General features: G+C 41.3%; 4 protein-coding genes across 4 annotated transcripts in view; 1 reads left to right on the forward strand and 3 right to left on the reverse strand. All coding sequences in view use genetic code 11, as the record gives it.

Moving 5' to 3' along the window:
• The window catches only part of EGR_03670 (Calcium-transporting ATPase type 2C member), a gene marked incomplete at both ends in the record, with an annotated part of 28,514 nt that extends 15,323 nt beyond the window's left edge, over positions 1 to 13,191 (reverse strand). The window contains 12 exons of the mRNA XM_024492919.1: positions 2,428 to 2,725; positions 2,795 to 2,923; positions 2,991 to 3,449; positions 4,972 to 5,248; positions 5,404 to 5,486; positions 11,949 to 12,135; positions 12,418 to 12,704; positions 12,747 to 12,831; positions 12,879 to 12,919; positions 12,957 to 13,055; positions 13,088 to 13,145; positions 13,181 to 13,191. Coding sequence (XP_024352576.1) covers positions 2,428 to 2,725; positions 2,795 to 2,923; positions 2,991 to 3,449; positions 4,972 to 5,248; positions 5,404 to 5,486; positions 11,949 to 12,135; positions 12,418 to 12,704; positions 12,747 to 12,831; positions 12,879 to 12,919; positions 12,957 to 13,055; positions 13,088 to 13,145; positions 13,181 to 13,191 — 2,014 coding nt within the window. The remainder of the gene's footprint in view (positions 1 to 2,427; positions 2,726 to 2,794; positions 2,924 to 2,990; positions 3,450 to 4,971; positions 5,249 to 5,403; positions 5,487 to 11,948; positions 12,136 to 12,417; positions 12,705 to 12,746; positions 12,832 to 12,878; positions 12,920 to 12,956; positions 13,056 to 13,087; positions 13,146 to 13,180) is intronic.
• A 1,453-nt stretch (positions 13,192 to 14,644) lies between these two features.
• EGR_03671 (40S ribosomal protein S21) lies at positions 14,645 to 16,135 on the forward strand (the record flags this gene model as incomplete). The annotated part of the gene is made up of 3 exons (XM_024492920.1): positions 14,645 to 14,830; positions 14,864 to 14,919; positions 15,994 to 16,135. The coding sequence occupies 3 exons, from the start codon at positions 14,645 to 14,647 to the stop codon at positions 16,133 to 16,135; spliced, it is 384 nt and encodes a 127-aa protein (XP_024352577.1).
• Positions 16,136 to 16,679: 544 nt separating this feature from the next.
• On the reverse strand, positions 16,680 to 19,823 carry EGR_03672 (Aldehyde dehydrogenase family 3 member B1; the record flags this gene model as incomplete). Its single annotated transcript, XM_024492921.1, has 11 exons — positions 16,680 to 16,725; positions 17,097 to 17,223; positions 17,502 to 17,617; positions 17,714 to 17,784; positions 17,997 to 18,129; positions 18,309 to 18,415; positions 18,551 to 18,677; positions 18,782 to 18,948; positions 19,281 to 19,502; positions 19,543 to 19,638; positions 19,677 to 19,823. 11 exons carry the CDS (start codon positions 19,821 to 19,823, stop codon positions 16,680 to 16,682), a joined length of 1,359 nt encoding a protein of 452 aa, XP_024352578.1.
• Positions 19,824 to 25,278: 5,455 nt separating this feature from the next.
• EGR_03673 (hypothetical protein) lies at positions 25,279 to 25,920 on the reverse strand (the record flags this gene model as incomplete). Its single annotated transcript, XM_024492922.1, has 2 exons — positions 25,279 to 25,380; positions 25,852 to 25,920. The coding sequence occupies 2 exons, from the start codon at positions 25,918 to 25,920 to the stop codon at positions 25,279 to 25,281; spliced, it is 171 nt and encodes a 56-aa protein (XP_024352579.1).
• Between the last annotated feature and the right edge of the window lie 869 nt (positions 25,921 to 26,789).

The following is a 26,789-nucleotide window of genomic DNA, read 5'->3' on the forward strand; positions in this document are numbered from 1 at the left end:
GAAATTAGATTAAGACGACAAGCGTTTTCCAAAAGGAAAGATTTTTGATCAGTTGAATAACAAAAAACACTATTTCGTGAAAATTTAGTTCAAATTTAGACGGTATTTGGAGAAAAGGGTGTTTGAAGATGCCAAATATAGCTACGAGGGAGGATAAACTTTTACTTTCACATCTGTAAAAAGGCATTTTATCCTGACAATAAGACACGCAGTAGGGCATGCCAAGTGCGCCATATTATCAATGGCCAGATTGGACATCTGACATCGCCAGGCCAGAGGGTAGGCGACTGTGTGGCGGCGTGCGTCGACGTGCCTTCTTAAAAGGGGTTCACAACCCGAAACCACGGCTACCAAAGACACTCGCAGCAATTTCATGCCCGGTTCTCAGCAGATAAGTTGTTCCTAGAAAATTCAATGAGGGGAAGGCCCAATTCTGGATCATCTTTCAGTGCATAAAAATGCACAAAATACGAACTTTTCTACAAAAACTGTGCAAGTAATCATTCATGAATGCCCGCAATCTCAAAAGTTTGGTGCATATTAGGTGTTTCAAAATCTGGCGGCTATATCGAAAATTAAGTGCAGTTCTTTTGCAAGTACCGAATTTCCGCGCATTGTCTCGAAGACCCGTCGAGGCACTAATTACACTGCCTCCCTTGTCAGAAATACCGAAGCTTGTCACAACTTACCTGTGCGATAAGGCGCTATGTCATGTCAAAGCGAGGGAGGCGAGTATCAGGTCGTGAATCGAAATTCAGCAAGGTTCTATTCACTCCCGCACAATCTACACGACCGAAGGGTGGGTGGATGGTCAAGCATTTACATAATTATGCAATCCCTAACGCGTGTACTTCTAGTTCCTTTTGATTAGGGCCTCACAGGACGCCGTTTTTAAAGCTTTATTAAGTGAGTTATTAAAAAACACGTCTGCAATACCGAAGACTCGATTAAAAACGCTATATTTTAAACCAAGAAGCACCACTTCTAGCACTGTTTTTTGGGGCTTTCATTGGCCAGTCTCGGATTATTTTCATGTCAAAGTCTTTTAGAAAATTCTCTTCGTTATGGCCCGGTCAAAGTAAATATGGCAACCCATAGTCGAAAAACTACCAAAATATGGCCAAAAGTTAGTAACTACAAGCTTGAAAATGGACGGAATGGACAAAAATCGAAACACGTCATGTACAGGCGACGCCAATGTGTGACGGTTTTTTGCCAGTTTATGATAACCAGCTGAATTGAATCGAGAGCTGAAAGTGGATTTCGTAAGTTCTAAACAGCTAGTATGAATAAATTGCAGTTTTTTGTAAACATTTATTAAAAGTGTGTTAAATTTTTCATACAAACTAAGTTGCAACAGATGTTCAAGTCAAACTAGGAATGTGGGATTTGCGGAAAAAAGGAGAGCACAGACCCTTCGCATGCTGGCATGCCCATCCAGAGCTACAGCCAGGGGTAGTTTATCAACGAAGACTAAACGACCCAAAACAGTCCCCCATAATGGCTGCTTATGGGTCCCTGGAAGGGCCAGGATCATGCATTCTACGCACTGAATGTTTAAAGGAAGGACTACCTTATTGTAGGCTTGCAACAGAATCTCCAAGGTCGGGACCATCACCGATAGGCATACGTGCAGCCGTCTTCAAACCACGCTGTACTTAAAGTCCTCTACATGCGTAGACATTCGCGGTCTCTGATGGTAAGTCTTCGTTGACAAGGCACCTCATTCACCTTTACTAGAGATTTTTGAATACGTCAAAGGTATACGCACCGATCATTCCGAGTGGGGACAAGGGACGCGCGCATTTTGCCACTACGTGCGGTATGACATGGCAAGATGTCATTTTATAGGTGCGGGATCCAGAGTCCCGAATCAACTTGAACCACTCGCATGAAAAAAGGTACAGTTTGCATAAATTACTTGACTGTGTCAAATTAAAAGTGTCGAATTTAGGGAAAAAAAATCAAAGAGAGTTAAAGCAAAATAATCCTTCAATGTAGTCTTACCCACTATTTAATAAGCAGAATTAGTCACGATGGGAAGAACGAAACCGCAGAGGCTAAGTAAATCAGTCCACAAGCGATTGGCTTACATAAGTGACAAATTTTGCTTTAAAAAAGATAAATTTTGTGAAATTTCTTACAAACCCGCTTTAAGAGCCAAAAGTAAGGAGGGAAATGTAGTACGAACAATGCCTTATAGATAGAGATCACAAAGCCGAGCAAATTTGAGTGTCCAAAATTTGACGTACTACTGTTTAAATGCTTCCGCTAACCTCATAGCTAATGGGTTAGATCTTATTTAGGCAAACATTAGGTTCATCAACTCTCTTGAAGTTAAGACTGAGAGGTGCAAAGGGGTTCATCTACGAAGCAGTAAGAATTGAACCGATTAAAACATGCAAAACTACACAAAAGGCGGCTTACCAATGATGGCAAAATTTTCGCACAACACTAAAGAAACAGCTCGCACAGCAGGCAGTAGAGGAAACACTGGACACCCCACAGCCTTATCAGCTCCCAACCAGGCTGCAAGGGAGGTTGGAACCGGTGCGGGTTCCTGAGAATCTCCTACTGGACGATTCTTTTGAAATTCCTCGAAGGCACCTTGGTTTTCTAGGATTTTTCGAATGAGACCACCCCGATGCTTCACTAGAGAGGAAAGGCAAACAACGCCAAGCATTTGTGGTGGCAATTTGAAATCATCGTCCGGTTTGTAAGGATTCTAGAAGGAAAAAAAGTGGATGAAAACCATTCTACCCTGAGTGAATATGTAAAATTATTTGCAATTTACCGCAAAACCACACATGCGATAGATTTCCACCTTAGAATTACCCTCGGTGATACTACTGGATGTCGAAGAGGTGATTTCGGGAAGAATGAGACGACATAAGTCCCGCAAAACACGATGCATTTGCCGTTCCTAAAAAATTAACACATTGTACAAAACCACAACTACTTAAACATTATCAGTAGGTGTTGTAGCGTACGTTTAATGGAGCTTCCTGCAAGTGAGAGTAGGGTTGGACCACGAAGGGCTGAAGTTTAATCAGCATGTCACGTAAGTTGGTTTCCATGGGGTCAGTGAATACAGGAGTCGGCTTCTCATCGCTGATTGGCGTTGCATCCACCAAGGGTCGCTGTGTTCCCACTTGCAAAGTCGACGGTTGCCCAGGTGGTGATGGCGGTTGAGTTGAAAGCGGTGATGTAAGGGTTTGACCAGATTGGTAGTCATTCAGCATTGAATTCATTCGAGTGATGCGAGAAAAGGCACCGGAGACTAAAAGACTGCGTGGAAGTTTCAGGGTGGAGAAGATATTTGGGCCACGCGTCAATGCAGCGCTAGTGGCGGGAGCTGTAGGTGTCGTCACATCATCACGGTAGTTGTATTGAGGCAAAACCATTGGATGAATCGCTTTTTCCAAAGCATCACCGTCTGTCATAAGGTCCTGGCAAAGGGACTATCAGCTTTACAATCTCTCGAAATAATCACAAACTATCTGTTGCAAAGAATGGTTAAGTTATACATTCCAGTGTGAAAAATGTCTACTACCCTAGTCTGAAGTCACCTCTCTCCGTCACGTATGCAGTTGGCTTAGCGACCTTTTATGCGTGACCAATGAATTTCTTAGCTTCTGCAGTGAATGTTTAAGGAGATAAGGCAAAAGTCGTCTCTCCATCTGATGTTTCGATTGCTGGATTCGCCGTTGTAACCTAAAGTACCTTCCGTGAGCCCACGACGGAAGGGCTATTGAAGCCATGAACCCTTTTGTATGACATTTCAATCGGATTTTCTGTGAGGAGGCAGCAAACAAGGGGACGACAATAGGCTTAAAGAATCTGGAAACATTTTTTAAAAAGCGTGTTGGGTTTTTAATGTTAATGAAGATATGATACCCCTCTCACATTCTCATTGGCCAAATGGAATCCAGATAGACAGCTAGATGAAAAAAGGGTAAAAACAAGGTAGTAAAGAGCTGCAAGCACTGAATATTAGCCCTGTGAAACTGCTTCGTTGCATATTTCTCAATGTTAGACTGCTCCTTCAAACAAAGATCCGTACACATAGCAATTGGTGTATGAAGGGCGCTCGGCGTAGACTATCATTAGGCCTTGAGCACTCCAAAGCTCATAAGCTCTCACGAAGCAGTTCACAAGGAGGCTGAAACTGCGAACCCACTAAAGTGGATGAGGTGTGTCGGTGAAATTAGGATCTCATGTGGCATTATGCATCAACTATCTCAGTCTCAAAGGAAATTGGACCACAAGAGACCACGCAGTATGCGTTCGGCCTAAAGCGGTGCTAGTTAAAGGTAAAGAGACGTCATCATCTTCGAACAAAAGTAACATTTGCAACACGACTTTGGATAATGCTGGCGGTGCAAGGGTGAACTAGTTGTTGCACATGACTGAAAGACAATTTTGTACCTCCTCTTTATCACTTGATTTAATTGGCAGGTGCACCTATTTCTTCTCTCGCATTACGAATGCAAGCTCTTCCTGAACACCATGCATCACAAGAACCAAAGACCCGCGCCCATTCTAAGTAGCGCATTCTCCCCACCACGCCTTCCCCATATGCTATACGACATGTTTAAATAATAGAAGCTTATCTACCAACTGCTTTTGCATCCAGGTTGCAAACTTGCTTCATAAAGCAGACAAGCTAGAAGCACATCCAGCCGGTTTAATCAACAACGCATCATGTGAGGGTTAAAAATGCGAGGGAAGTTGATGAAGGAGCACCGTACTGATATATTGACGCACATTTTTGTCCTAAAACTTAACTGCGTAAACAATCGCCTTCACTTTATACCCTTTAATATCAAGTTAGGTCAACGTGGCTAGATAAAAGCAAGGGAAGATGATTCTCTTCCTTGTAATATTATGGAAGGGTTCGTCAAAACAATTAAGAAGGTTAACTGAAAGTGATTGACAAAGGCTGAGTTGTTAAAAACTACATTCACCTACTGCAACGACAGAGGAGATGCAATAAGGTGGCAAGACGCTCAGGGTCTCCGTCAGAGAGTCTGCCGTTGCCTCGTAGACTGCGTGGACCAGACACACCACTAAAATTTGTAACTCCGAAATCCTCCTCCTTTTTTTCCCCTGTTCACTTCCAGCGCCTGTCGATGCATAGCTTGATGTTACTCCCGCGGCTGTCAGATTTGCGTTAACTGAAGGTGATGGTGAAAGAGCTTTCGGTCGAATGGCCAGATCACCATGTCTACTATTCGAGCGACTGAGCCTGGGCTGGGACTGTGGCAGCGGTGGGAGACGGCGACGAGATTGAGATGAATCCAAGGCATTGTAGAGGAAAGAGGCAATTGAATTATCCAGTAGCACTTGAACACGATCAGGACTATAGGAAGATGGAGATGAGGAGGAAAAGACGGCACTTACCAGGTCTTCAGGAAACTAAGGAGAACGAGGAGACAGTTGCGGTAGGATGTGGGGTCTTCCAAGAATGGATGACAGTTTATAATCTGAAAGAAAATGTACACTTTTTGTCAAAACAAAGCTCTCCAGTAATAGCTGGATATTTTCAAGCACGCAGGATCTTTAAGAAATGGTTTAACGATACGAAGTCCGAATCATTGGACTTTCTAAGTAGATCAAGTGTTTTAGTCAAATGGAGACTATTGGGTTTAATGACAGCTAGAAATGGAAAGCACAGCCCCAACATTAACCCATCCCAGTCAACATTTCAAAAGCAGTAATGTTGGCAAAGATTCAAAGCTTCTTCCACTTTACAGCAGGTCCCAAATCCATCAGGTGTCCTGAATCAGGCGTTGTACGCGCTGTCTGGAAGTTCACAAGCGTGGCCATCGAGAATCCGGGCTAGGCGCAAACATGGCCGGTATCGTTACCATCGGACGGACCTTGAAACGGCTACATTGTTCAAGTGTCACATTGCGACTGGGCGTTCTCTCAGTGCACACCGGCCTTCATGTCTTCCGTGAATGTCTTCATTCACGAAAAACTTCGTCCCCACGCTGGTCCATGAGCACATTGTCAATTTTGCATGCTCTTAGTTGAACTTGGTCAGTTCACGATGTGTGCGTTGGCTGTTGAAAAAAGGGCACACTTACCACCCACTGCTGCGCGTAAAACCTGCAGGGCGGCATGCCTTCTCCATTGTTCAACGACCATTTACTTGACATAGATGACTTTAGGAGAAACTCGAACACCGAAATGGAACTCACAGATTGGGTGATCTTTCACGAATTTTCCATGCGTGTTTGGGGAGTAGCGAATCAGGGTAAGGGTTAAGCTGACACCTACACCTACAAATCGCTTTGTTTGTGAATCTGTTCCTGCAGCCCTCTTTCTTTCCTCATCATCGCACCCATAGCTGAACGTTTGGAGAGCTTTGCATTCAACAAGTCAGCATGGTCGTTCACCTACGCATAGATGGCTCGACAAGGAGAGACCCTATCCTCCACAACGAGCACACTTAAGGGGGAAAGTATTCATTTGCCTCCAAAACACTCACCTCCTGTTCACAACACTCGGCAATTTTGCAAAGGTTCCGCAGAAGTTTTTTTTGGCACAGCATGATAACCTCTAGGCGAAACTGCGAAGGCAACTGCCATATCAAACTTATTCAAATCGTGGTAGACTCTACTACTTATTATAAACAATTAATACACTCGGATTCCCACAGATATTTTAGACAAAGCCCTTGCAAATAAATAAACTGAAAGAGGGTAAACAAAATAGGTCAAGGATGAACATTCGCAGATGCTAGTGGCCGATTTCCTTGGCTACTGATTCGTCAACCACTTCCGGTCACTTTTAAGAGAGCCACTTCGGATTTGTATGTTTACTTAATCGTATTTAACGTTTACTCATTACTACAGTTTTGGAGATAAGTAGAGATGCGAATTTTGCAGCAGCAGTAGCAAGCGAACCCTTTGCAAACGAAGGACAATACTGATTGCCAGATATAAACATCACGAAAGGAGGTTATCCACTGCAATGTGGCCGAATTTGCGAGGACTCAGGACAAAAGATCTGCCGGAAAAGAGCCTAATTTAGACAAATTTCAATTTTTGGCGGAATAAGATCAAAGTTTAAAGAATTGTGAGTAACTTCAGAGAAATAAACACTGTATTCCTGAACCATGGCGTACAGATTAACCTAGCTGCACAGTACATTCCAGCCTCTGGTGCAGTCAAACAAATCAAGGCTCTCGAATTTATTTCGGTATGAAGACTACTTGACGCCCTGAAACAGCGAATTTTCTTGCACACAGTACTAGTAATAAGTAAACTACTCTTCGTGACGCAAATTCATTGTAACATACTAGTTCCTATCCCGCGGTTGGTTACAATTAACAAGAAACCTCATTATGGCCGGGGCAGAAGAGTAAATGTCCACGGAACTAAGCCGACTACGTCATATTCATGGGTTGTTATCAACACCATGGCAGCATGGCCTTTTAGCCACATTCACGGTCTCCTGACCCCTGTGTGGCAATAATAAGCCATTCTTCTGCATTAATACGCCTTGCGACACCATATTCCACCGCTAGTCAGATGGCCGGAACTGTGCGACAGTGAATCAACTGAAATGCGCCATCTACTTAATTGTTTCGAGGAGACATTAGGCCCAGCAAAGAAATGTCACTCAAAATGAACACAAATGCCCAACTAATGGACAGTGGAACTGCTGAGTCATCAAATGAAATCCAGAGCCAAGACGTCAGGAATGAAGCAATAAAAGAAGCCAAATCTTGCATTTGAATGGCGGCAAAATGCAAACTCGACTTGGAGTTTTGCAGAGGAAAAAAAAGACAAAAGCGTGTGTGTCTCGCCACAAGACCTTCGTTTCACAAACCAAAAAAAGTGGGTAACTTGTTTCGTGTTTATAAGACTAAAGCAGACGGGTTAAATTTGTGTTGTCAAAAAAGTTTCTTTTTCTGGGCTCATACTACAACAGAACATGAAATAGCCGAGGTAAAAGCACAACCACAAAAAAGGGAAAATAAGTGGGAATGGATTGTTGGGGAAGGATGACGCCTCCGTATTTGACGATACGCCCATATCAGATGTCACAATCTTCCACGGCTTACTTATCATGAGGTTGATAAAGGGTTCTTCTTGGGACAGCTCACCACAATGACACTTTATAACAGAAGTATTCAAAGGGTAGAGGCGAGCACTCATGAAACCAAATTTTGAGGCATAAATGTGCGTCAATTTATTGGCACGGTGCACCTTGCTTAAGTTCTCCCCAAACTCCCCTCCTATGATGAGATGTTGATTGAATCGGATGGACGTAATTCCAGCCTGTCTGATTTACGAAGGCAGTTTGCTACCACAATGTGAAAGCGGTGGGTGGAAAGACTTCTGGTTTTCAAGTGTTTTGCGTAGCATTGGGAAAAGGCGTGGTGGGAGAATGTGACACCCAAAGTGGGTTAGGGTGTGTGGTTCCTGTGATGCATGGTGTACAGGAAGAGTGCATATTCTTGAAAAAAAAGAATTATGAAGCCCTGTTATCTGGAATAAGCAGATTAAAAGATAAGAATGAGCCGTTAGTAATAACCAATGTGGGTGGTGACGAAGCAAATCGTTCACACCCACACTTGCAGAGGAAGGCGTGATGAGAGATACAAAGGAAATGGATATCGCTTCTTAAACCTTATTAAAATAAACGGCCGCTTTTCAAACAATTGTTTGTCGAACGATTCGCAAGGAGAAATGGTTTTGTATTTCAACATATGCCAAGCGGAAGAAGGCGTCGCTGGTCATTTCTAAACAGTTTACTATGCATAATTCTCCTATTAAAGGTGTAGATTGGTCTCTAGAACAGTATAACATAGTTATGGCCACTTTTATTTTCATCTCACTTTCCCATTTCGCGTGTAATCACGTGGCTGGCTAATGCTAAGGCGGGGTGGTAACCATCAACAGAGGAAATAGGAGATAAAGGGTGACGATAAGGCAGCATCCTCCCTCCCACCGTCCTATCCTGTCCAAATCTCCTGTACGCTTCGCGAGGGTAAGAGGCCTTTCATCGCCTCACTGTCTCCCTTTCATCTTCTTGTAAGAAGGAGCCGCCTTTTCCACCGATGTCCCGACTGTTTCACATGAGGAAGAAATCCTATGCTTGCCCCAGATGTATCGGAAAGATAGACTCCAGGACTAATTACCTCGCCCTCGGTAAGTGAATAACGATGTCTGCACTCCATCGTAAACACACACAAAGCACACAGACTTTTCATCTGCTGAAATGTGAGCACTGAATCGTTTCCATATCACCAACAGCGCGCTCGTCCACATATCACATCCTCCAGTCCAACTGACACTTCGCCTTACCAGAGAGTCAACAAGCTATCAGCCAAGAAGCAATGCCTATTAGTGCCTGCAACGTGCACACGATCGCCCACCCACGCACACACTAAGACTTCCCACTACCACCTTCCTGTACGGTGTAAGAGCGAAATAGGTTTTGCATCACATTCCACGTTGCGTATCTGTAACAAATTACGCTACACTTCTTATTACCCACTTTTTCAAATCAGTAGACACCGCCGTCTCTTCGTTCGCATGAAGAATTCAAGCACTTCCTCAACGCCATGCACCACCAGAATCAAACACCCAAATCCAATCTAGGTGCCACCTTCTCCCACCAAACTTTCCCCAATTACCACACAATGCACTCGAAGACCAGAAATTTCTTCATCCAATGCTTTTTGGTTTCGTAAAGCAAACAGACTAGAACCACATTCAGCCGGTGTAACCGAAACTGCATCAAGTGAGGGTTTAAAACGAGAGAAAAGTTAATGGAGAGCACAAGTAAGGAGCACCGTACCGATAGATTGACGCACATTTTTGGCCTAAAACACAGCTAAATAAACAATCGCCTTCACTTTATGTCCATAAACATCAAATTAAGCTAGTGCCACTAGCTGAAAAAATTCCAAGTTTTTTGTTAACTTCGCAGATTTGCTCACCACAATTACTGCACATTCAAGACGCCACAAATCTTATCAAATCCAAGGAGACCCACCAAGATGCTTGAAGCCGCAAGGTACCACATCGTCATTTCTAGTTAAAGTCAACGTTGATCAGCTTACGATTTTAACTCGAGCACATTGTACTTACTGACCTGATGATTGGAAGTAAAGGATATTTTTCCTTTTAATAATAAACTGGAAAAATTAGGGTATCTGGTGTGGGACCCCAGGTACATCCTGCCCCGTGTTCCCCCTCTCCAATCTATCCATAAAACACGATCGCAATCCTAGGGTTTGGGCGTTTGCATTTTCGCCCATGTTATATTTTTCCGGAACACCCAGGCTCCAATGTTACCTTATTGTTACCAATGTTACAATCGTGCGCTTTTATGTACTGGTGGTCAGATGTTGGTGCAAAACCGATCAACCAATCAGCAGTCTCTGTTTACACAGACCGACCATAATTTCAAACGTGTTTTTTTGGACTATTCCGTTCCGTTTTGCGTCAACCGCTAGTCTGACAACTATTTGGAAATTACCCTACCCTTAACGCTGTCAGCATTCATCCAAAATGATAATGGTTTATTTCGTACTGCCTCAGAGATGTCTTGACTTAGCCACAATAAAAACAGATTTATTGCACTTTTAAACAATTTCTCATCCAAATTGTATATTTAGCCAAATCTGTGGTAACCAATAGCCAGAAGGTGGAACTAGAGACTTCGTCAGTAGTCCGTCATCCTACCTTGCGTTAAATCAGAAGAATGCTTCTTTTATTTCGTTTAGCTCTCAAAAAAATTACCCTAATTTTAATCAAACCATCATCTAGCTACAAACAAAGAAAGTTGTATTCAGATTTCAACCAAACATGATCTTACAAATACGTCCGCCATTGGCGTCACACATATGTGACAAGTAAGATTACAAGAAAATGACCATTTTGGAAAGAAATCAAATAGACCAACAGATCTTACTTGCCTTTAATATGACAACTCTTCTAATTGCATTCTAACAAAGAAGTAACAATTGAAAAGTCTGAGCTTTCAAATTTGACACAACCCCTCCATACATGTTAAGCATTAGCCTACTTCGACCCACTTTTAGCGACGACTCAGCATATTTGTTTGTCCATTCACATCAATCAATCCAGGTAAAATTGGTGACAAAGTGGACTTTGGAAAAAGAAAGAGGAGAAAAAAAAAAACAAACAAATGCCAAAACACGGACATGAATCAACAAGAACCGGTTCAGGTAAGAATTTGCTGCTACTTTTACTGCTGGGAAAACAAAAGTATATATGCTTCAGGAGAAAAAGGCGACTTTTAGTCTGAACTATTAAATATGCTCCATGTCCATGTCTTGGATGTTCAGCAAGGGGAATATTTAGTAAAGCATTAAGTGTAAACACCGAAAATATTCGTAAACTGAAAAATACTTGGAGAACCAAATGATAATCACCTTTATAAATAGAGGTTAAAGAAAAGTAAAAAATACCTCCGAAAAAAGTGACATTATGAGGTCCTGTCAAACATGACTTGCCACTCATGTGAGGGGAATGCGAATTAACACACTTAGTTACTAGTGAAATGAGATAATAGCTCTTTTGATTGAAACAAATGGAGCACAAAGGATCCCAGAAGGAGAGTAACATTTGATTAGATGGTGGAGTTTAAACTTCATCAATGTATTTTGACATTTGTATATACTGGCGATTTGTAGGAAAAGTTATCAACTCATTCGCTGTTAGATTCGTAGAGGAAAGAGATTTCATCGTCTTCAATCTAGTCCATCCTCTTTTTTCAAGGGTTTTACACGTGTGCGGTAAGTGATCTCAAGTGGGAAAACCATAATATTGCATATATGTGACGTTGATAACGAAACTGTTAAAGCATAATAAGTAAGTTTGAACTAGTAGAGGAGCTTATAAAGCCTACTTTCAGATAATCCCACCAAACTCCTGCTTCGGAGAATAATTCGATTCTACCTGGTTGATGATTTCATTGGGCACCTGAGTCCACTCAAATCCTTTTCCTGTGAAGGGACAGTCGATAATATCAACACCACGACCCGTTTCGAGAATGAGGGCATCGTAGTTGATCAAAGCAGCTAATCCGCTGAGTACCTGACGCCACAACTGAACACGCAGACCAGCCTTCATGTCTGCGCACTGGCTGGAAATGGGGAAAAAACACATGAGCAGAAATCAAATGACCCAGGTCAGTTAAATCTACCGATTACGGCACTCGACAATAACTTTTCAATGGCAGTGAATCACCCAAAATGCATTTCTTGACAAGACCCTTCTCCATAATTGAGCAATAAAATCCAAAAAACCAGATCATCTTGTGATGGAGAAGCACCTACAAGTAGTCACAATTGGATTCCACATGCCTCAATTATTTAGGTGCCTTAGAAAGACGGAATTTGACAATGCCAACCGCAGAAGAGTTCACGGTAGAAATATGGCCAATAGGAACTCAAATACAACTCGCCTGGTAGCAGTGACAGCGTCAAAAAGGACGTTTACACCACCATTTATGAAAAAGTGGTCGATAAACTCGCCACAGGACATGGAATGCAACAATTCCTCAACGCGTTCCGAGAGATTTTCAACCTCGTCTAGACGTTCTGAGTTGTGAAGGCACTCACAGATGCAGGCCAGTAACGCAGTCAACTCCTTAGAAGAGAACTCCGGCGCCAGCACAAGCTCCACCAGATCATTCTTGAGGAGAAAACGTTTCTAAAGGCGAGAACTATCGGAAAGCAAGAAACGGCTACTTACTGAGCTAGAGATGTAACCGATCAATGAATCACCAGAAAACATACCCAATCGAAATTTCTTTGACTCCGTCGCGGATTCCTGAAAACTACATTTAAAAACCAAAAAGTCACTGAGTAAGTGTACCAAACTTACGATTCAAGGATGCGTTTCATAACATCATCCATGGGGGTGTTCTATGAGGTGAAGAAATGGAAAGAACTCAAAGCATACTTTGGAAATTTGGAAGCTCTTGATAGCAGCGCGATATTTGGCTTTAAAAACAATGAGCTCACTAGGAGCAGATCTTTCCAGCTGCGATTCTTCACTCATCTACAACCACAAATTAATGAAACCTTTAGAACCTTCTCTTGAGAGGAGACAGAAATTGGAATTATAGGACGAGTAAGAGTCACAAAGACCCTATAAAAGGTCTAAGAATGAAAAAGGGGAAAAACCCTTGATTCATTACCGACAAAAGTTGCGACGCGCGAAAATTATCAAGTATTAACTGATAAGCAAAGCGCAGTGTTTCGTAAACAAGGCGTAACAGATATCGTAAAGGGAAACCTTAAGAAGGCTATTAGTCATTAAAGGCACTCCAGTTACATCAGCATAAAAACACAAATTGAGTTGTTGTTTATTTTGAAATAAGGAAAACCAACCGCACTAGAACGAAAGTGAAGGCTCAAAAGCACTTGGAGAGTGCGCGTTTTGGATGACCCTTTTATCACTTCTATTTTAAGGTCAGAAATTTCTGTTATAAGAAATTGCAGCAAAATTAATGAGAAATAACGCAAAAGTGCGAAAACCCCTCAACTTAGGACCCGGGTCAAAATTATGTTTGTATCCGGCTTGCGAAGAATCTAAGCATGTCATTAAGCCTTCCAATACTAGGAATCATGTTGAGTAAAAAGCAAATTAGTATTCCTAGCAATAGGTCCAAAACTATGCTTAATTTGAGCTAAATTATCTTTTTTGCCATAAAAAGCCAGATTTTTTATGCATCCCTTTAGAAAGGATTGATGATTTTATCTACTTTCACTAGGCATAACATTGGTCCGTAATTATTTCAGAGTAAAAAAAAAAAGTTTCTGACACCTTTGACAGCATTTCGTTGAGCGATGCATATAATGGCACTTTAGTAGTTTGTTTGAAGCACAATAACTGCAAAACTGTGCATTATGACAACACTGCAGCTCTTAAATATGATGCAAACTTTAAAATAGATTAAAATTTGATGTTCGTTTAACTTCTTCTTTTGTTGAAGAGCCACTTGGTCAGGCGGGATGGTTTTTGGGCCATGCCAATAGTCCAAGTGCCTTCTGCATGTGAAACATGTATTTTGCCTAAGTAATATACCTTTTTTCTTCAGAGTAGCTTTGAGGCACTACAGTCGCCTTGCCGAATAGGCTGGCATTTGGGCCATGTCGATAAACCCAGTTCTCTTAAAAATGGAGTGCCTACGTATATTTTGTCTGAAAAACTATGCCTCTGCCTATTTTATGGCAAAGCTTATAACTTTGAATGAGTACCCTTTTATATCTGCGTTTTCTAGCAAGCACTAAAGTTAATAAATGAGCCGTAGTAAGGAAACTCAAATGCAGCAAATATTGTAAACTTGTAGAAAAAAGTGTTGCTAAACAACCCTTATAGAGATATTTTGTGGGAACGATTTATCTATCTTTAAAATCTGCATACCTGTAGTACTCAGGAACACCTTACCACGACTTACAAGGGCTAAAAACATTTTGAATCAGTTGCAAAATAATTTTTGTGAATATAATTAGAAAATTCAGGCTAGTTAATGGTCTGCAATCTTTTCTCTATGTCTGCACTTCTACTCTGAATTTCGTGTTCTAGTCAACTGGAAGTCCGATGCCCACTTCTTGAATCGTGTTGTCTATCGTGCGTCCTTTGCAATGCAGAACGAGGCTGGCGAATTTGTTGATATGTACATTCCTAGGCGCTGTGATGTCAGCAATCAGTTGATTGGCGCCAAGGATCACGCATCGATTTCCTTGCGACTCGCCGAAGTTGACGCTGTTACCGGCCGCATGAATGGGGAATGTAGGACTTTTAACATCTCTGGTCAAATTCGCTCTATGGTATGATGGACTTTTTATCTAAGCTTGTTATAGGGTGAGTGCGACGACTCACTTAATAGGCTTGCTATCAAGGCGAAGATGCTACCGAAGTAAGCTTTATTTTTTTAATTTGCTGTGCATAGGGACTTTTGCGATTACCATTAGTCACCTGTACAGACATATATTTAATAAAGGATTTTGATAAAACGTGGCTTTTTGTGTGCGTTTACTCCCAATTAGGCTTTCGCAGTAAGTGGAGATTTAAAAATTGCTTTGCATGAACTATGCCTCTGTTTAATAAAGTCCATTCTCTATCGAGCGAGTTTTTCCGCAATTAATCACTGTGTCGCCTAGTAATCTACACAATTGGGTGTTTTGATTAGTGCCTAGTTCTCTTGATGGGCTCTTTGCGCATTACAGGCTCTCTGCTTGGATTTGTAGTTGCTTAGGTTTTCTTCGTTTGTCATCTGATTGGTACGCCAGACTTCTTCGAAGCACATTAATTGGCATCTAATCATCGATCTATTCGCCGAGAATTCGAATCTTGCTAAGGCGAAGTTAATAGAGCTTCTAATATTTAACCCCAAAACTAACAGCGAGGATGTGCCAGAACTATCGGTTTGAAGACTCATCGCTTGGATTCTGGGTTGACCCACACCTCCTGTTCCCACTGAAAATGATTTAACGTCTGCGGGATGTCATTTTGTTACTTTTTCCAGTTCATAAGCTCAAGCGCAACACCCGGGAACGATGTGATTCGTATTTTTTCGTTTTCCCGGAGGATGTGGATATACTTTCTTAATTAAACGTTGGGGATTCGAAATGCTACTTCTGAGTCCCAATTTAGGCTGTAAGGTTTTTTTACGTTGCTCAATGAAACTGTGCCTAGCTTTCGACACCGTCGTCATGCATGGCGACTCCTCTTTCCTCGTCCTGCCGCAGTGTCACTGTCATGCTATGTATTCTTCACCTCCTTATGATAACTGGCTGGGTGAACTACCTCCGACAGCTGGTTGTGGATCATTACGCATTTTTGGAAATTTTAATAGCATGTAGTCTGGTCTTAATAATTACCAAAAATCGTAGTCATTAGGACCAATCGCAGCAGGCATTGTCAGCAAACTCTGAAGCTTGTCACGTTGTAGAGATTTTACTGGCATTGTGATAGGTTTTGTGTCGATCAGGTGCTTCGTCTACTGCATCCTCACAGGGACGCTTGTCACGGGTCGGAAACAGTCGTGGTCTCGATCGTCACCAACAGAGGGAAAGCCGTTTTCAAGTGTTCACGCCACCCAGGTGCCTCACTACTTTGCGCTTCTACTGTGACTTGCATGTGTCATTTTGGCTGAGGGGGTTTAATGCTTGGTGGTAATTGGCTTCGATCCCGACCAGAAGATCTGCGAAGACAAAGGCGTTGGAATAGAGGTCTGCCATCCCAATTCAGAATACACTGTTATTAGAAGTGGTAGTAGGTATATTCGGCGTTCAGTACAGCATGAGGCACCACTGTTCGTATTACTGTCTACAAGCAGATCCGGACGTCCTCACTAAATACGAGGGAAAATGAAGGGGGTTTTTGGCTGTCCGGTCTTGCTTTTGGAATACTTGCTACTTATTAGAATAAGTAGGTTTAAATGGCTTGGAGCGCTGGATCCGCATTGCTGCAGAAGGCGGCGCCTTCCAAAATATTAGGATGTTTGCTCCCTACAGCAGTGGGATTTAGCCGATATACGGGTCATTTTCGTTCGTGTCAGAGTGAAATTTGGGTAGATTTAACAAGAGAAACGCGAATCGGGGGGTTGAATATCTACTTCATGAGTCACTATGCATATAAATCGGGAAATTATTTCGCTTCGGTGGTCTCCATTCCTTAAGGCTGTATCGGGTTCGCGCTGTGGGATGGTGGATACCTCATTCTAAAAATAGAAAAAGTTAGGAGTCAAACTCCTGAAGCAAATAAAATTTTAATCAATCTGTGCTCTAGTTAATTAACTATCACAATTGCTGAGGATAAATTCACAAAGGTGTGTCAAGCTCATCCAGTGGGTGAGAGCACCGTAATTTACAATTACAGTGGCAAAAACAAGGGGTATTCAAGGATTAGTCTATCACCTCTTGACAGCTATAATATGTGGGGCGGAGAAAATGCCAATTTATTCCAAACATGGAGGAACATGTTGATAAATGACTCTGCGTCATAATTTAATCTTCTTACAGGCGTAGTTCGCAAAGGAACAGGAGTCCGTAGGCTCCTTCAACCCGTTAAATTTTCTACATTTTCACTCACTTGCAGTCAGTATCGTCTTTCATGGACCTTAGGATCACTCCACGCCGATGAGAAAAGAGTTCTATCGAAGATTTTCCTCGATATCGCCCCAGTCCTGAGGCCTCGACCCCACCAAATGTCGTTTTAGCTATCGAAAAACACAACTGAAATTGCTCTATTTATGCAGCAAATATCGCAGGCAATTAATTATCTCCACAATTCAGTGCGTTTAGTTTTCCTGCCAAAGTGCCCTATTCACTCCACTGTCAGCCTTAATTGCTCATTACAAGAGACCACGTGTGCGTTGACTTTTATTATTAAATATCTGACAACACTGTGATGTCAAAAGACCCTCTCGAAAGAGTATTTGAAGCTTCACGATATGCGTCATAGCCGGGTTCATAGCGGATTCAGGCAATCACTTACTGCCTTTCAGCATGACAACATCGTTCTGTATGATGCCATCAGATTCTGTATGCTTCTTCCACGTTCGAAAAACGCCCTTTTTGGAGCTAAAGACGTACACAGCTTGTGGCTTTTTTCTAAATTTAAAAAAAGCAATAATATGTGTTTGAGTTCCTAGGCCGTAAAGGTCGAGGATTCTAACCTGGTTTAAAGCAAGAAGAGAAGAGACGTACTGATTACTGACATATTCCAGGGCTTCTTCGGATGAGTTGACCGTAATAACGGGTAGAATTGGACCGAAAATCTACGAGAGAAAATAGTCACGTCAGCCTAGTGAAGAAACTCAAGGTTTTAGGAGGAAAAATATTTCTGGAAAGCCTTCAAAACATTTTGTTTCACTTTTTTGAATCTTTTTGGGAAAACTACCATTAATCAGGTCAACAAACGACCAATCAGAAACGGGTTTTGACTGAATCGGTCTGGTGTGGAAATTTTGCTCTCCTGTCAGCTACCTACCTCGAACTGCATCAAGATGTCGTATTCAGGAACATCACAGAACACCGTTGGTTGAACAAACTTGGCAGGAACATGTACATATCCCCCAAGAACCAGTTTTCCTTCTGTTTTGAATATCATTTCCTTCAGGCGTCTAAGTCAACGAAAAAAGGCGTATTTTCGAGGGTATATACCGTTAGTGGGTGATTACGAACAAGGTTTGTCAAAGATTTGGTTAAATATTTTTGAACTGTCCAAGTGAAAGTGATGGCATATGACTTTACAGAAACAAAAATAGATATATAAAAATGTCTAGAACTTATAAATAATTACTCGGTGTGCTCCATGCTGATAATCCGACCATAGTTTTTCGTGTCGATTTTTGGGAGGCCGCCAAAAAAGAACTCCAGTGCATTTCGACATTCTTTGAGGAATTTCGGCTGTAAAATCATATATTGCACTTAAATTGCAAATACCTGTTTGAAATTCCAAATAAACCGTCTAGGTGGGTACAAGCGATTGAGTCTTTGCGTTTCCAAATTTGCATTAACTACTGATCAGTTGACCATACTCACTTGCACATCGGCGTGACAAAGCACGTAGTCTGGAGCGACAGACATTTGCCCACAGTTGAAAATTTTTCCCCACATAACTCGCATGGCAGCCAAAGTGATGTCCGCTGATGAATCAACATAAACCGGACTAAAGTTGGTAAAAGAGTTCTTAAATTCGTTAATTTTAACAGTAAGCTAACAAGCACATAATTTTGTAAAAAAGTTGGAAAGCAAATAGGAAGGTACGCTCACCACTTTCCATACAAATTAAGAAAGACTGGCGTGAGAGTTTTGGCCGCTTCTCGCGCTATATATATTCCGTCATTGGAAGCTCCAGTAAAGTAAATAAAGTCGCAGCTATACTCTCTGAGGAAGTCTTTTGTCTCCTCTAATGTGCCAGTCAGAACTTGGCAGACGCTCTGGGAAGTGATTCCAAAAAAGGGGATCTTTAAATGACTACATAGAATTTTATATTTTAACTTGAATCAGATATTAATATTATGCACAAAATACCGGATGATTTGGGCGCTAAAGCCTTACAAATTGATAATTTTTTAGTGGGTCTTGAATTACTAGCCCCTATGTGATGGTTTAAGAAAGTAAGTATCCTTTTAAAAAGGCAAACCTTTCCGCATCAATACTGAGGGAATCATTATTAAACTTTATAGGACTTGACATAGATTGCATAATTACTGTTACTTTCCACCTCGTGCTTTCTCAGAAAATTCATCAACAAAAGGAAACATCTTACGCGACCAAAATACTTTGGTATTTGTTCAACAAAAAGCTGGTTAGTAGCCGTAGCCAGCTCAGCTGGTTTAATTATGACACAGTTGCCGGCCGCAATGGCTCCCGCCAGTGGAATCATAATGTTTTGGAAGGGAGAACTCCAAGACGAAATAATTAGAACGGTTCCAAAGGCCAGTAACTCTTCTGTGCATTTATCTCTGTGGAATATTCTGTATTTCGGCATCTAAAGAGACTATATGAAGTTATCAGCAGGCGTTAAATACCGGTCGGGGCCTTGTCCATGATTTAAGATTCTTCAGCAGTTGTTTAATTTCATACTTGACACATAAAATTTCTGACGCCAGAATCTCGAAAGGAGGCTAAGGCACGTGTGAGAGATTTAAGGGACCATGTGTACTTTTCCAAGGTCTGTTTCCAATGCCTCCATAATTTTTTCCTCTTTCTCTGTTACAAAATCAAGCAGGGACTGTAGATGAATCTTTCTCATCTCTGAAGGGATGGGCCAGTTTTGTCGCGTCCGAGAATTGAGTACTTTGGGATCCATCGCTTTGTTTCACTTGATTAATGCAACTATGCATTTAACAGGACAAATTAAATAATTTGCCACAAATAATGCAAAACCGAGTACTACTGTAAGATGAATAAAAACAACCTCTTTGCTTTGTAGCGCCCAGGTTACTATCGCGTATATATAATGCTTTTGTGCAGTACAGTCTAAGTTACTTTGTGCTAATAAATGAATTAATGCTTTTTCTTCAGCATCTACAGAGTAAGAAAATATTGTAAAACCGAAAAACACCGAGATCCGCCCAGAGTAGTAGGAAAATTTAAAGTGAACCACCTGGGTCAACATTAAGCACTCGACCTTGATCGTAGTGCTTTTAAAAAAGCTTAAAATTAATAGCAAAATTTTGCATGCAAATAATCTTAATTACATTGTAAAATGCTTTCAAAAACATTGACAGTTGACTGCTGTGACCAAATATATTTTCCCAAGCAATGCCTAATCAAGTAAAGCACTTATACTTCAGTTATATCGACACAGCACGGTCAATAACGCGGATAAACCTGCTATAGTAACTACGGTTTAAAATACAAACTTCCTCTCAAGCCTCTTGCTTTCATGAATATCTACTGAATTACGTGTAGCTGTATTTAACTACCATACACCGTCAAATCCTCGGAATTCCTTCCTACAGTTTTTGCGACCCATATTTAAGGTGAAAAAAATTAAGTCTGTTGGCTTTTATTTCGTCTTTTAAGTGTAGTACGTGAGTGCATAACAAATGATATTTGTTTTTTATCAAATCAACCAATTATGCTATTCTAATGCTTTTTTTTTTCTATTTCAAGACCAATCGAAAGTGGCTTCCTTCATTATTAAAAAGTGGTAGTTTCAGAACATAACAGAATTGAATGATTTTTTTTCATTTTCCTCAATTTCTTTCATTAAATTCATGAACAGTCCTACCAATGGTGTCTAGCTACTAGCATGGAAGAATTAGATGTGCCGCCTTAAATTCCACTGTAAATGTGTTATTTACATCTGTAGTTTATTTTAAAGCAATAATTGCGCAATTCGCAGTTCCTCCTAAGCATGGAAAATGGCAAATATAAGAAGCCAGAGCCAAATATTCACGAACTCTTTTATATATTCTTTCATTCGCGTTGAACCGAGCCTAAGTTTATTTGCAAAAATACATAAACTGCCTTTTGAGGCCTTTGCTAGCACCATAGGTACAATTAGAGACTCAGCTAGTATGAGTAAAGAACTTTTCCAATAGCTTTAGTGGTTTTAGTTATGACGGTAAAACTAGCGCAAATATATTCGAAACTAAAATTGAAATTTACTTCTCTTTAATCGCGTTACTTTTCACATCATTGACTGCTTAAATGTGTTAAATTAAAGTTTTCTTAACTGACACCTTTAAATAAGTTTAACTATTTCTTGTCTCACTGCAAAGCTCCCATAGGTGAAAAGTAAAATGAAATTCTGAGATGAGGTGCTGAACGTCCCGTCCACTTGATTCTCAGTCAACCACCCTCAGACGTCTTCTCACGCGTTCGGGGGTTTGTCCACTCGAATTGGAATCAGAAATTCCTGTTGAGACCAATTTTATGCTTTAAATAGCAGGCCTTTTTCCCAAAATAGATGTTAGCGTACTGTTTTTCAGGGGTTTTAACTCTACCATTCAGCACTAAGAAAGTTTATTTAAAATGGTAAATGTAAAGTGGTAGGACAATGTACTTTGTCAACTGATTTTCTCTCATTCGCATCTCCACTCACCTCTGTAGCAGTAATAATCATGGCACTATGGAAGTACGGATGAGATGAAGGCCATGGGGATGGCTATAATCCGGTGTAGTCAAACCCATATTAAAAAAGGTGCCTTTACGAGCTCGCTCCAAATCTAACCTTCTGCAGAGGGTGAAACGAGTTTTGTGCAAACTCAGATTAGCCTTGAGATAGGACCGAAGGTAGTGAACTCGCACCAGTAGAAGAATGCTATTAATTAGTGCCATCGGTCCGGTCGGAATTTCAGATTATCGTGTTTTCTACAAAGTGAAACATGTACGGTACGAATCTTCTTGGAACGAAATGCCAAAGGATGGACAGTATTGTGTGATGCACATATTCTCTATCTCAGTCAAATTTTTTTTCTGTGACACTTGACCAAATACATCATTGAGAAGCAGAATGCCCCGCTCTTAAAGACGTTTAGAAAAACATGGGAAGTAATTAGTTAAAATTTGATAAGACGCTGATAAGGTTTTTAAAAAGATGGTATATTTTCATAAAACCTAGAATCATCCATCCACAGAAGGTATCCTCCTTTTGCAAAACGGGATGACTGGACCAAAGTAAAAGCCTCCCCTTCATACATCGGGTTCACCGAGTTGTCCCCGAAGGGAGGCAATGACTGACATTTGAGGTCCTTTAAACTAATGAAATCTCCAGGATGCGCTATTTGACTTTACTCCTGAGATCATGGCAACAGTTGCTTTGCCATATGTGTCCCACTTTACTTCTTTCCTAATAAATACACCTGACATGGATTATGTACAGAGGGCGCGGGTTAATAGATTGAGTGATGTAATGAGATGTCATTGGGGAAAAATCTCCAGCTGACAAGTCATTACTTTGCCTCCAAAAATAGCTAATCGAGTATGAAACCCTTTGCATAAATGAATTAATCACGTTTTATCTGGTTTAATACCTAATCTAAATAACATCTTTTATCGGATAGTAGCTGCTCCTCATTATGTTCGCAAATATAGAGGTATTATTATCCTCCATCAAAGGGGATAATTATTTTTGCCTCTCCTTTCCCTCCCTTCCCGCCTACCCAAGTCTCAAACCCTCAATTAACGAGCCCGCTATATTTATGAGCAGTCAGTTAAAACAAAAGGCAGCGAGAGGGAGGGAGTGAAGTAGTAGCAGAAACAGCGGTCACCTCAAAGGGAAGCAAGAAGCAGATGTTACCGACGTTTTTTGCTTAGACCGCACCACCTGCTCTATCTCCCACAAGCCACCATCGTTCCTGCCTTCATTACCGTCTGACAAATTCTCACGTGCCCCTCCGAGAGGTTAGACAGGAAAAATTCGGGCATGGAAGAAGTATCTAGGCACTCCTGCCGTCTGTTTGACCTATCGACAGTGCTAATCACAAAATGGAAGCATAATTCGATCTGTTAAGATCCAAAGGAATAAAATGATTTAGTATTTTAACAAATGGGGAAAAAGCGGACTAGGCGATGTGGGGATGGTGTGCTCTGTGCCACCAACGTGGAGATCAAATTGGTAGATAGGAGATGATAAAAGTGGCTAATTTGCAGCAATTCTTAAAATATTTTTACGCAGTCAAGTAGCCAGCATTACGATCTACGACTCACGCCCCAAGAAGATGCTCATCGACTGCAAACCTCAGTTTTTATTGGGAAATCTACCCCTTTTTATGCCACCTTCAACCCTCACCCAATTGTTTTTTCCCTCTAGCAGGTGGCAGCGTCATTGTCTAAAGCCGAAGACAAGACTTGGTCGCATCCATCGCTTAAAGGCTTAAGATTAAGGATGAGGTAGTATCGTTCCTCCTCCCATCCCAAAGCTAAAATTTTCTGCGTCCCAACTTTAAGGTTTGAAGTGTTGCACTTATTTTTTGCCTGATTATTTGCACTAAAGTGTTTCTCATGAAAAAGTTTTTCCCCCACCCTTTCAAGTTATAGCGTCTTAAGGAGGTGGATATCAGCCGTAGGTGATGTGGATTTAAAAAATGTAAAATTCTACCAGGCAGCATGATAATCTCCTCGTCAACTTCCTACAATTGATCACACCAAGTATGCCGAGTCTAAAGCAGTGGAACACTTTTTTATTTATCTAAGGTTACTAGATAATAGGAAAAAAATTCGACCCCAAAAAATTAATTTTCCTTTACGCTCTGGCAGTAAAAGTGGTAAGTCATCAGTCAAAGTGACACTTTCATTGGCACCGATTCCAATCCTTACCACTGACGGCACAAGGTTGTGAATATGTAAAAGCATTTTTTCGTTTGTTAACAAAAAAGTAAACTTATGCTGACTCTATTATTACAGTGCAAAACGAAAAACGCGAACAACACAAGAGGAAAAGTTTCTTTGGGTGTAGGAGGAGCAAGAGGTGCAAAACAAAGAGCACGGAAAAGCGTGCGTTCTGTTGGATCTGTAAAGACTGCTTATTTCTTACAAATGAAAAAAGGCAAAAATGTCACTTATTTTATAATTTTAAGGCAATAAATTAAGCGTGAAAGAGATCTCACACACCAGTGATAGATGATCAAATCCACCCTTAATTACCCTTTAAGCCATTAAGGAAGGGGATAATTAGCTTCCACCGTGTCACAATAGTAAGATTAACGCTCTTTCAGCTCAACTGCCCAAAATGGAATGTGGGAAGAGGGTAACACTTAACGGCAATCGCAGTTGCTTCACAAGTCCGTAGAGGTACAGAATGAACGTCAGGACTATCTCCCCAAATCCAAGTCATATAGACGCACAAATGGAAGAGGGAAGAATGGAGAGAATGCGTTCAGGCGTCCACTCAGGTAGTGCATGCGGTTGAAAATGCAAATGCAAATATTACTAGCATTTATTCCATTACTTTTGAAGGCTGATTCTCTAAATGCAGGATTCCTTCACTTTTCTGACTTCAAAAAATAGTCAAGCGGCACTCCTTAAGGAGCCATTTTTTAATCTCTACCATCAAGACGCTGAAAATCGGCGGATTGAAGCACGTGATGTCAAAAGTCGGTAGAGGAGCATCTATCTCTCCCGTCTGCAACAGTCTTAATGTCTCGCTTATACCCCACTGGTCAATTGATGGTACATTATTCTTCAAGCTAAATCTTGCTTTTTCTGCGCTGTAAGTTATTTAGGCTCAAGAAGTTTGTATTTTATCGCTGCAGCTGTAGGACTCTTCATCCATCAAGTAGGTGATTAAATGGAGCATCTCTTAAACAAATAACTTCGAATTCTGCCGCATCGACCTCAGAACCGGGTCAAATGGCAGCTTCACTACAGGCGCTATCGAATCGTATTTATCTGACTGCGGTTTGAGGATTTTGGAACAACGAAAAATTTATAGATACCTTACAGCGAATGCCGCATGAATAGACCAGCACATCTCTGCTCTTCATTACCCATGCATACCGGCAGGAGCATGCATTTTACACGTACCTGCATGTCACTGAAAGTCAACACTTCGGCCTTTGGCGAAGCCTTTTTTGTTGAGCTGATAATAACTTCCCCACCCTATAATGAGGTCAGCGTAGTGGTTGTGAAAACGAGATCATACAATAAGCCAAATGGAATCTCCTGGGTATTTCTCATTCCTTACCTTGAAATGCCCTCGTTGAAAAAAATCATTAATTAAGGGACAGAAAATTAATAGCCCTTTGTAGGGAAAAAAGAAATCATCCTTCTGAATTCGTTACTTGTCATCTAATTCTTTGCTTTCGGTACTCCATTCAATTACTTAACAGGCGCTCATCCTGCTCATTTAATCCGATTTTGATCTCTCTCTCCTCCTCCTCCTCCTCCTCCTCCTCCTTTTCCCCCTCCTCTTCTTCCTCAGATTAAATTTAGTCGCTAGTCCATTGGTAGAAAAATTGCTCTCTGACAAGCACGATTAGCCGAGCATTCACGTATTAGCTGTGTGACTCGAGTCCCCTCTCCACCTCGCACTTTAAAATGTTGCCCCTAAATAATTTTGTCCAGCAAGAACTCTATTGTAGGACACCTTGATTCCCTATTCCTGGGCCGACAATGCTTCGAGGAATCAGTATATAAATATGGTCTTGGTTACTGAGGTTGCCTATAACCCTAGAAGAACGTTTCTGTTGAACATTTTGGAAAGCTCCAATTGGCAGCTAATTGCCGAACAGTATATCAAGCAGAGATTTGCCCGAAGTGTACCCGTCACCACACAATGAAGGCTAGGGTCAATCAGGGTCAGAACTACACGTGACTGAGACGACCGAATGACTCAGGTGGACACCACCACCTAGTCGTCCGCCCGGAGCGTGTCAACCCAACCGTACCCTCTTTCGCTTACCCACATAGCTGGGTGGGGGAACGATAGAATCCAGGCCACACACCTGCTCGTCCATAATAAGTGTCAACCCATTTCCTGTCTTTTTTGACACGCTGAAGTATGCATGACTTGTCGCAAAAGCGTTTATGCTAATTGCTGTATCTGCAGGGGCGTGTTTTTAGTTTCAAATTATGAATTTAAGCTGAGATCTTCGTAAACATTGCGCATAAATGTTGAAATGGACACTATTTATTGCTAATGAATGAAGTCAAAGGCGATTATGTGCAGTGAGAGCTGACTTTAATAGATCTGCAGAAATGCATCAAGTAGTAAAGTCATACATCATTTGAGGCTCTTAATTATCCTATTGCACATTTCGAACGCAGATGTTGGTTCCAATATGGGCTGAAGATACTAGGGCTTTTAAAGGTGTTTCGGGTATCCCACAACCCAAGTAGACAAATGACACCTCCATGATCCTTCCCATTGGCTTTATCAGATGTAAATTGTTTCAGGTCAACTACGTACTGCTGATAATAGTCATGGCAGTCGACTTGGTGTAATTGTAATAAATCAAACTGGATTTATCCAAACTTGTTGTGACAGCGAAACTATTTGTTTAAGCTGCATTTTTTACCATTGCAGCCCCTTCAATCTGAGCAGTTTCAATCACCACTTTGCTTTCTCGGAGGTCTCTTCAAGCATTCCACCTCAACCCTTTTGCGGGGTGGTCGTCAAACCACCACCCTGCTATAAAGTATTAAATGTCCTGAGAGATGAATTAAGGCATAATTTTGAGTTTAGTTTGCAAAGTTTAGGATGCTACTGATATCGAAGCATTAGCAGTATCGATTGACGGGGTTCTGATTAATTCATTATTTTGGTACTTTTCCTCACAAATCACTTGAAACTTACCCGTCGAAGTCCAAATCAATTAACAAAAGC

This window comes from Echinococcus granulosus (genome assembly GCF_000524195.1).
Source record: "Echinococcus granulosus chromosome Unknown EG_S00020, whole genome shotgun sequence".
Lineage (NCBI taxonomy): Eukaryota > Metazoa > Platyhelminthes > Cestoda > Cyclophyllidea > Taeniidae > Echinococcus > Echinococcus granulosus.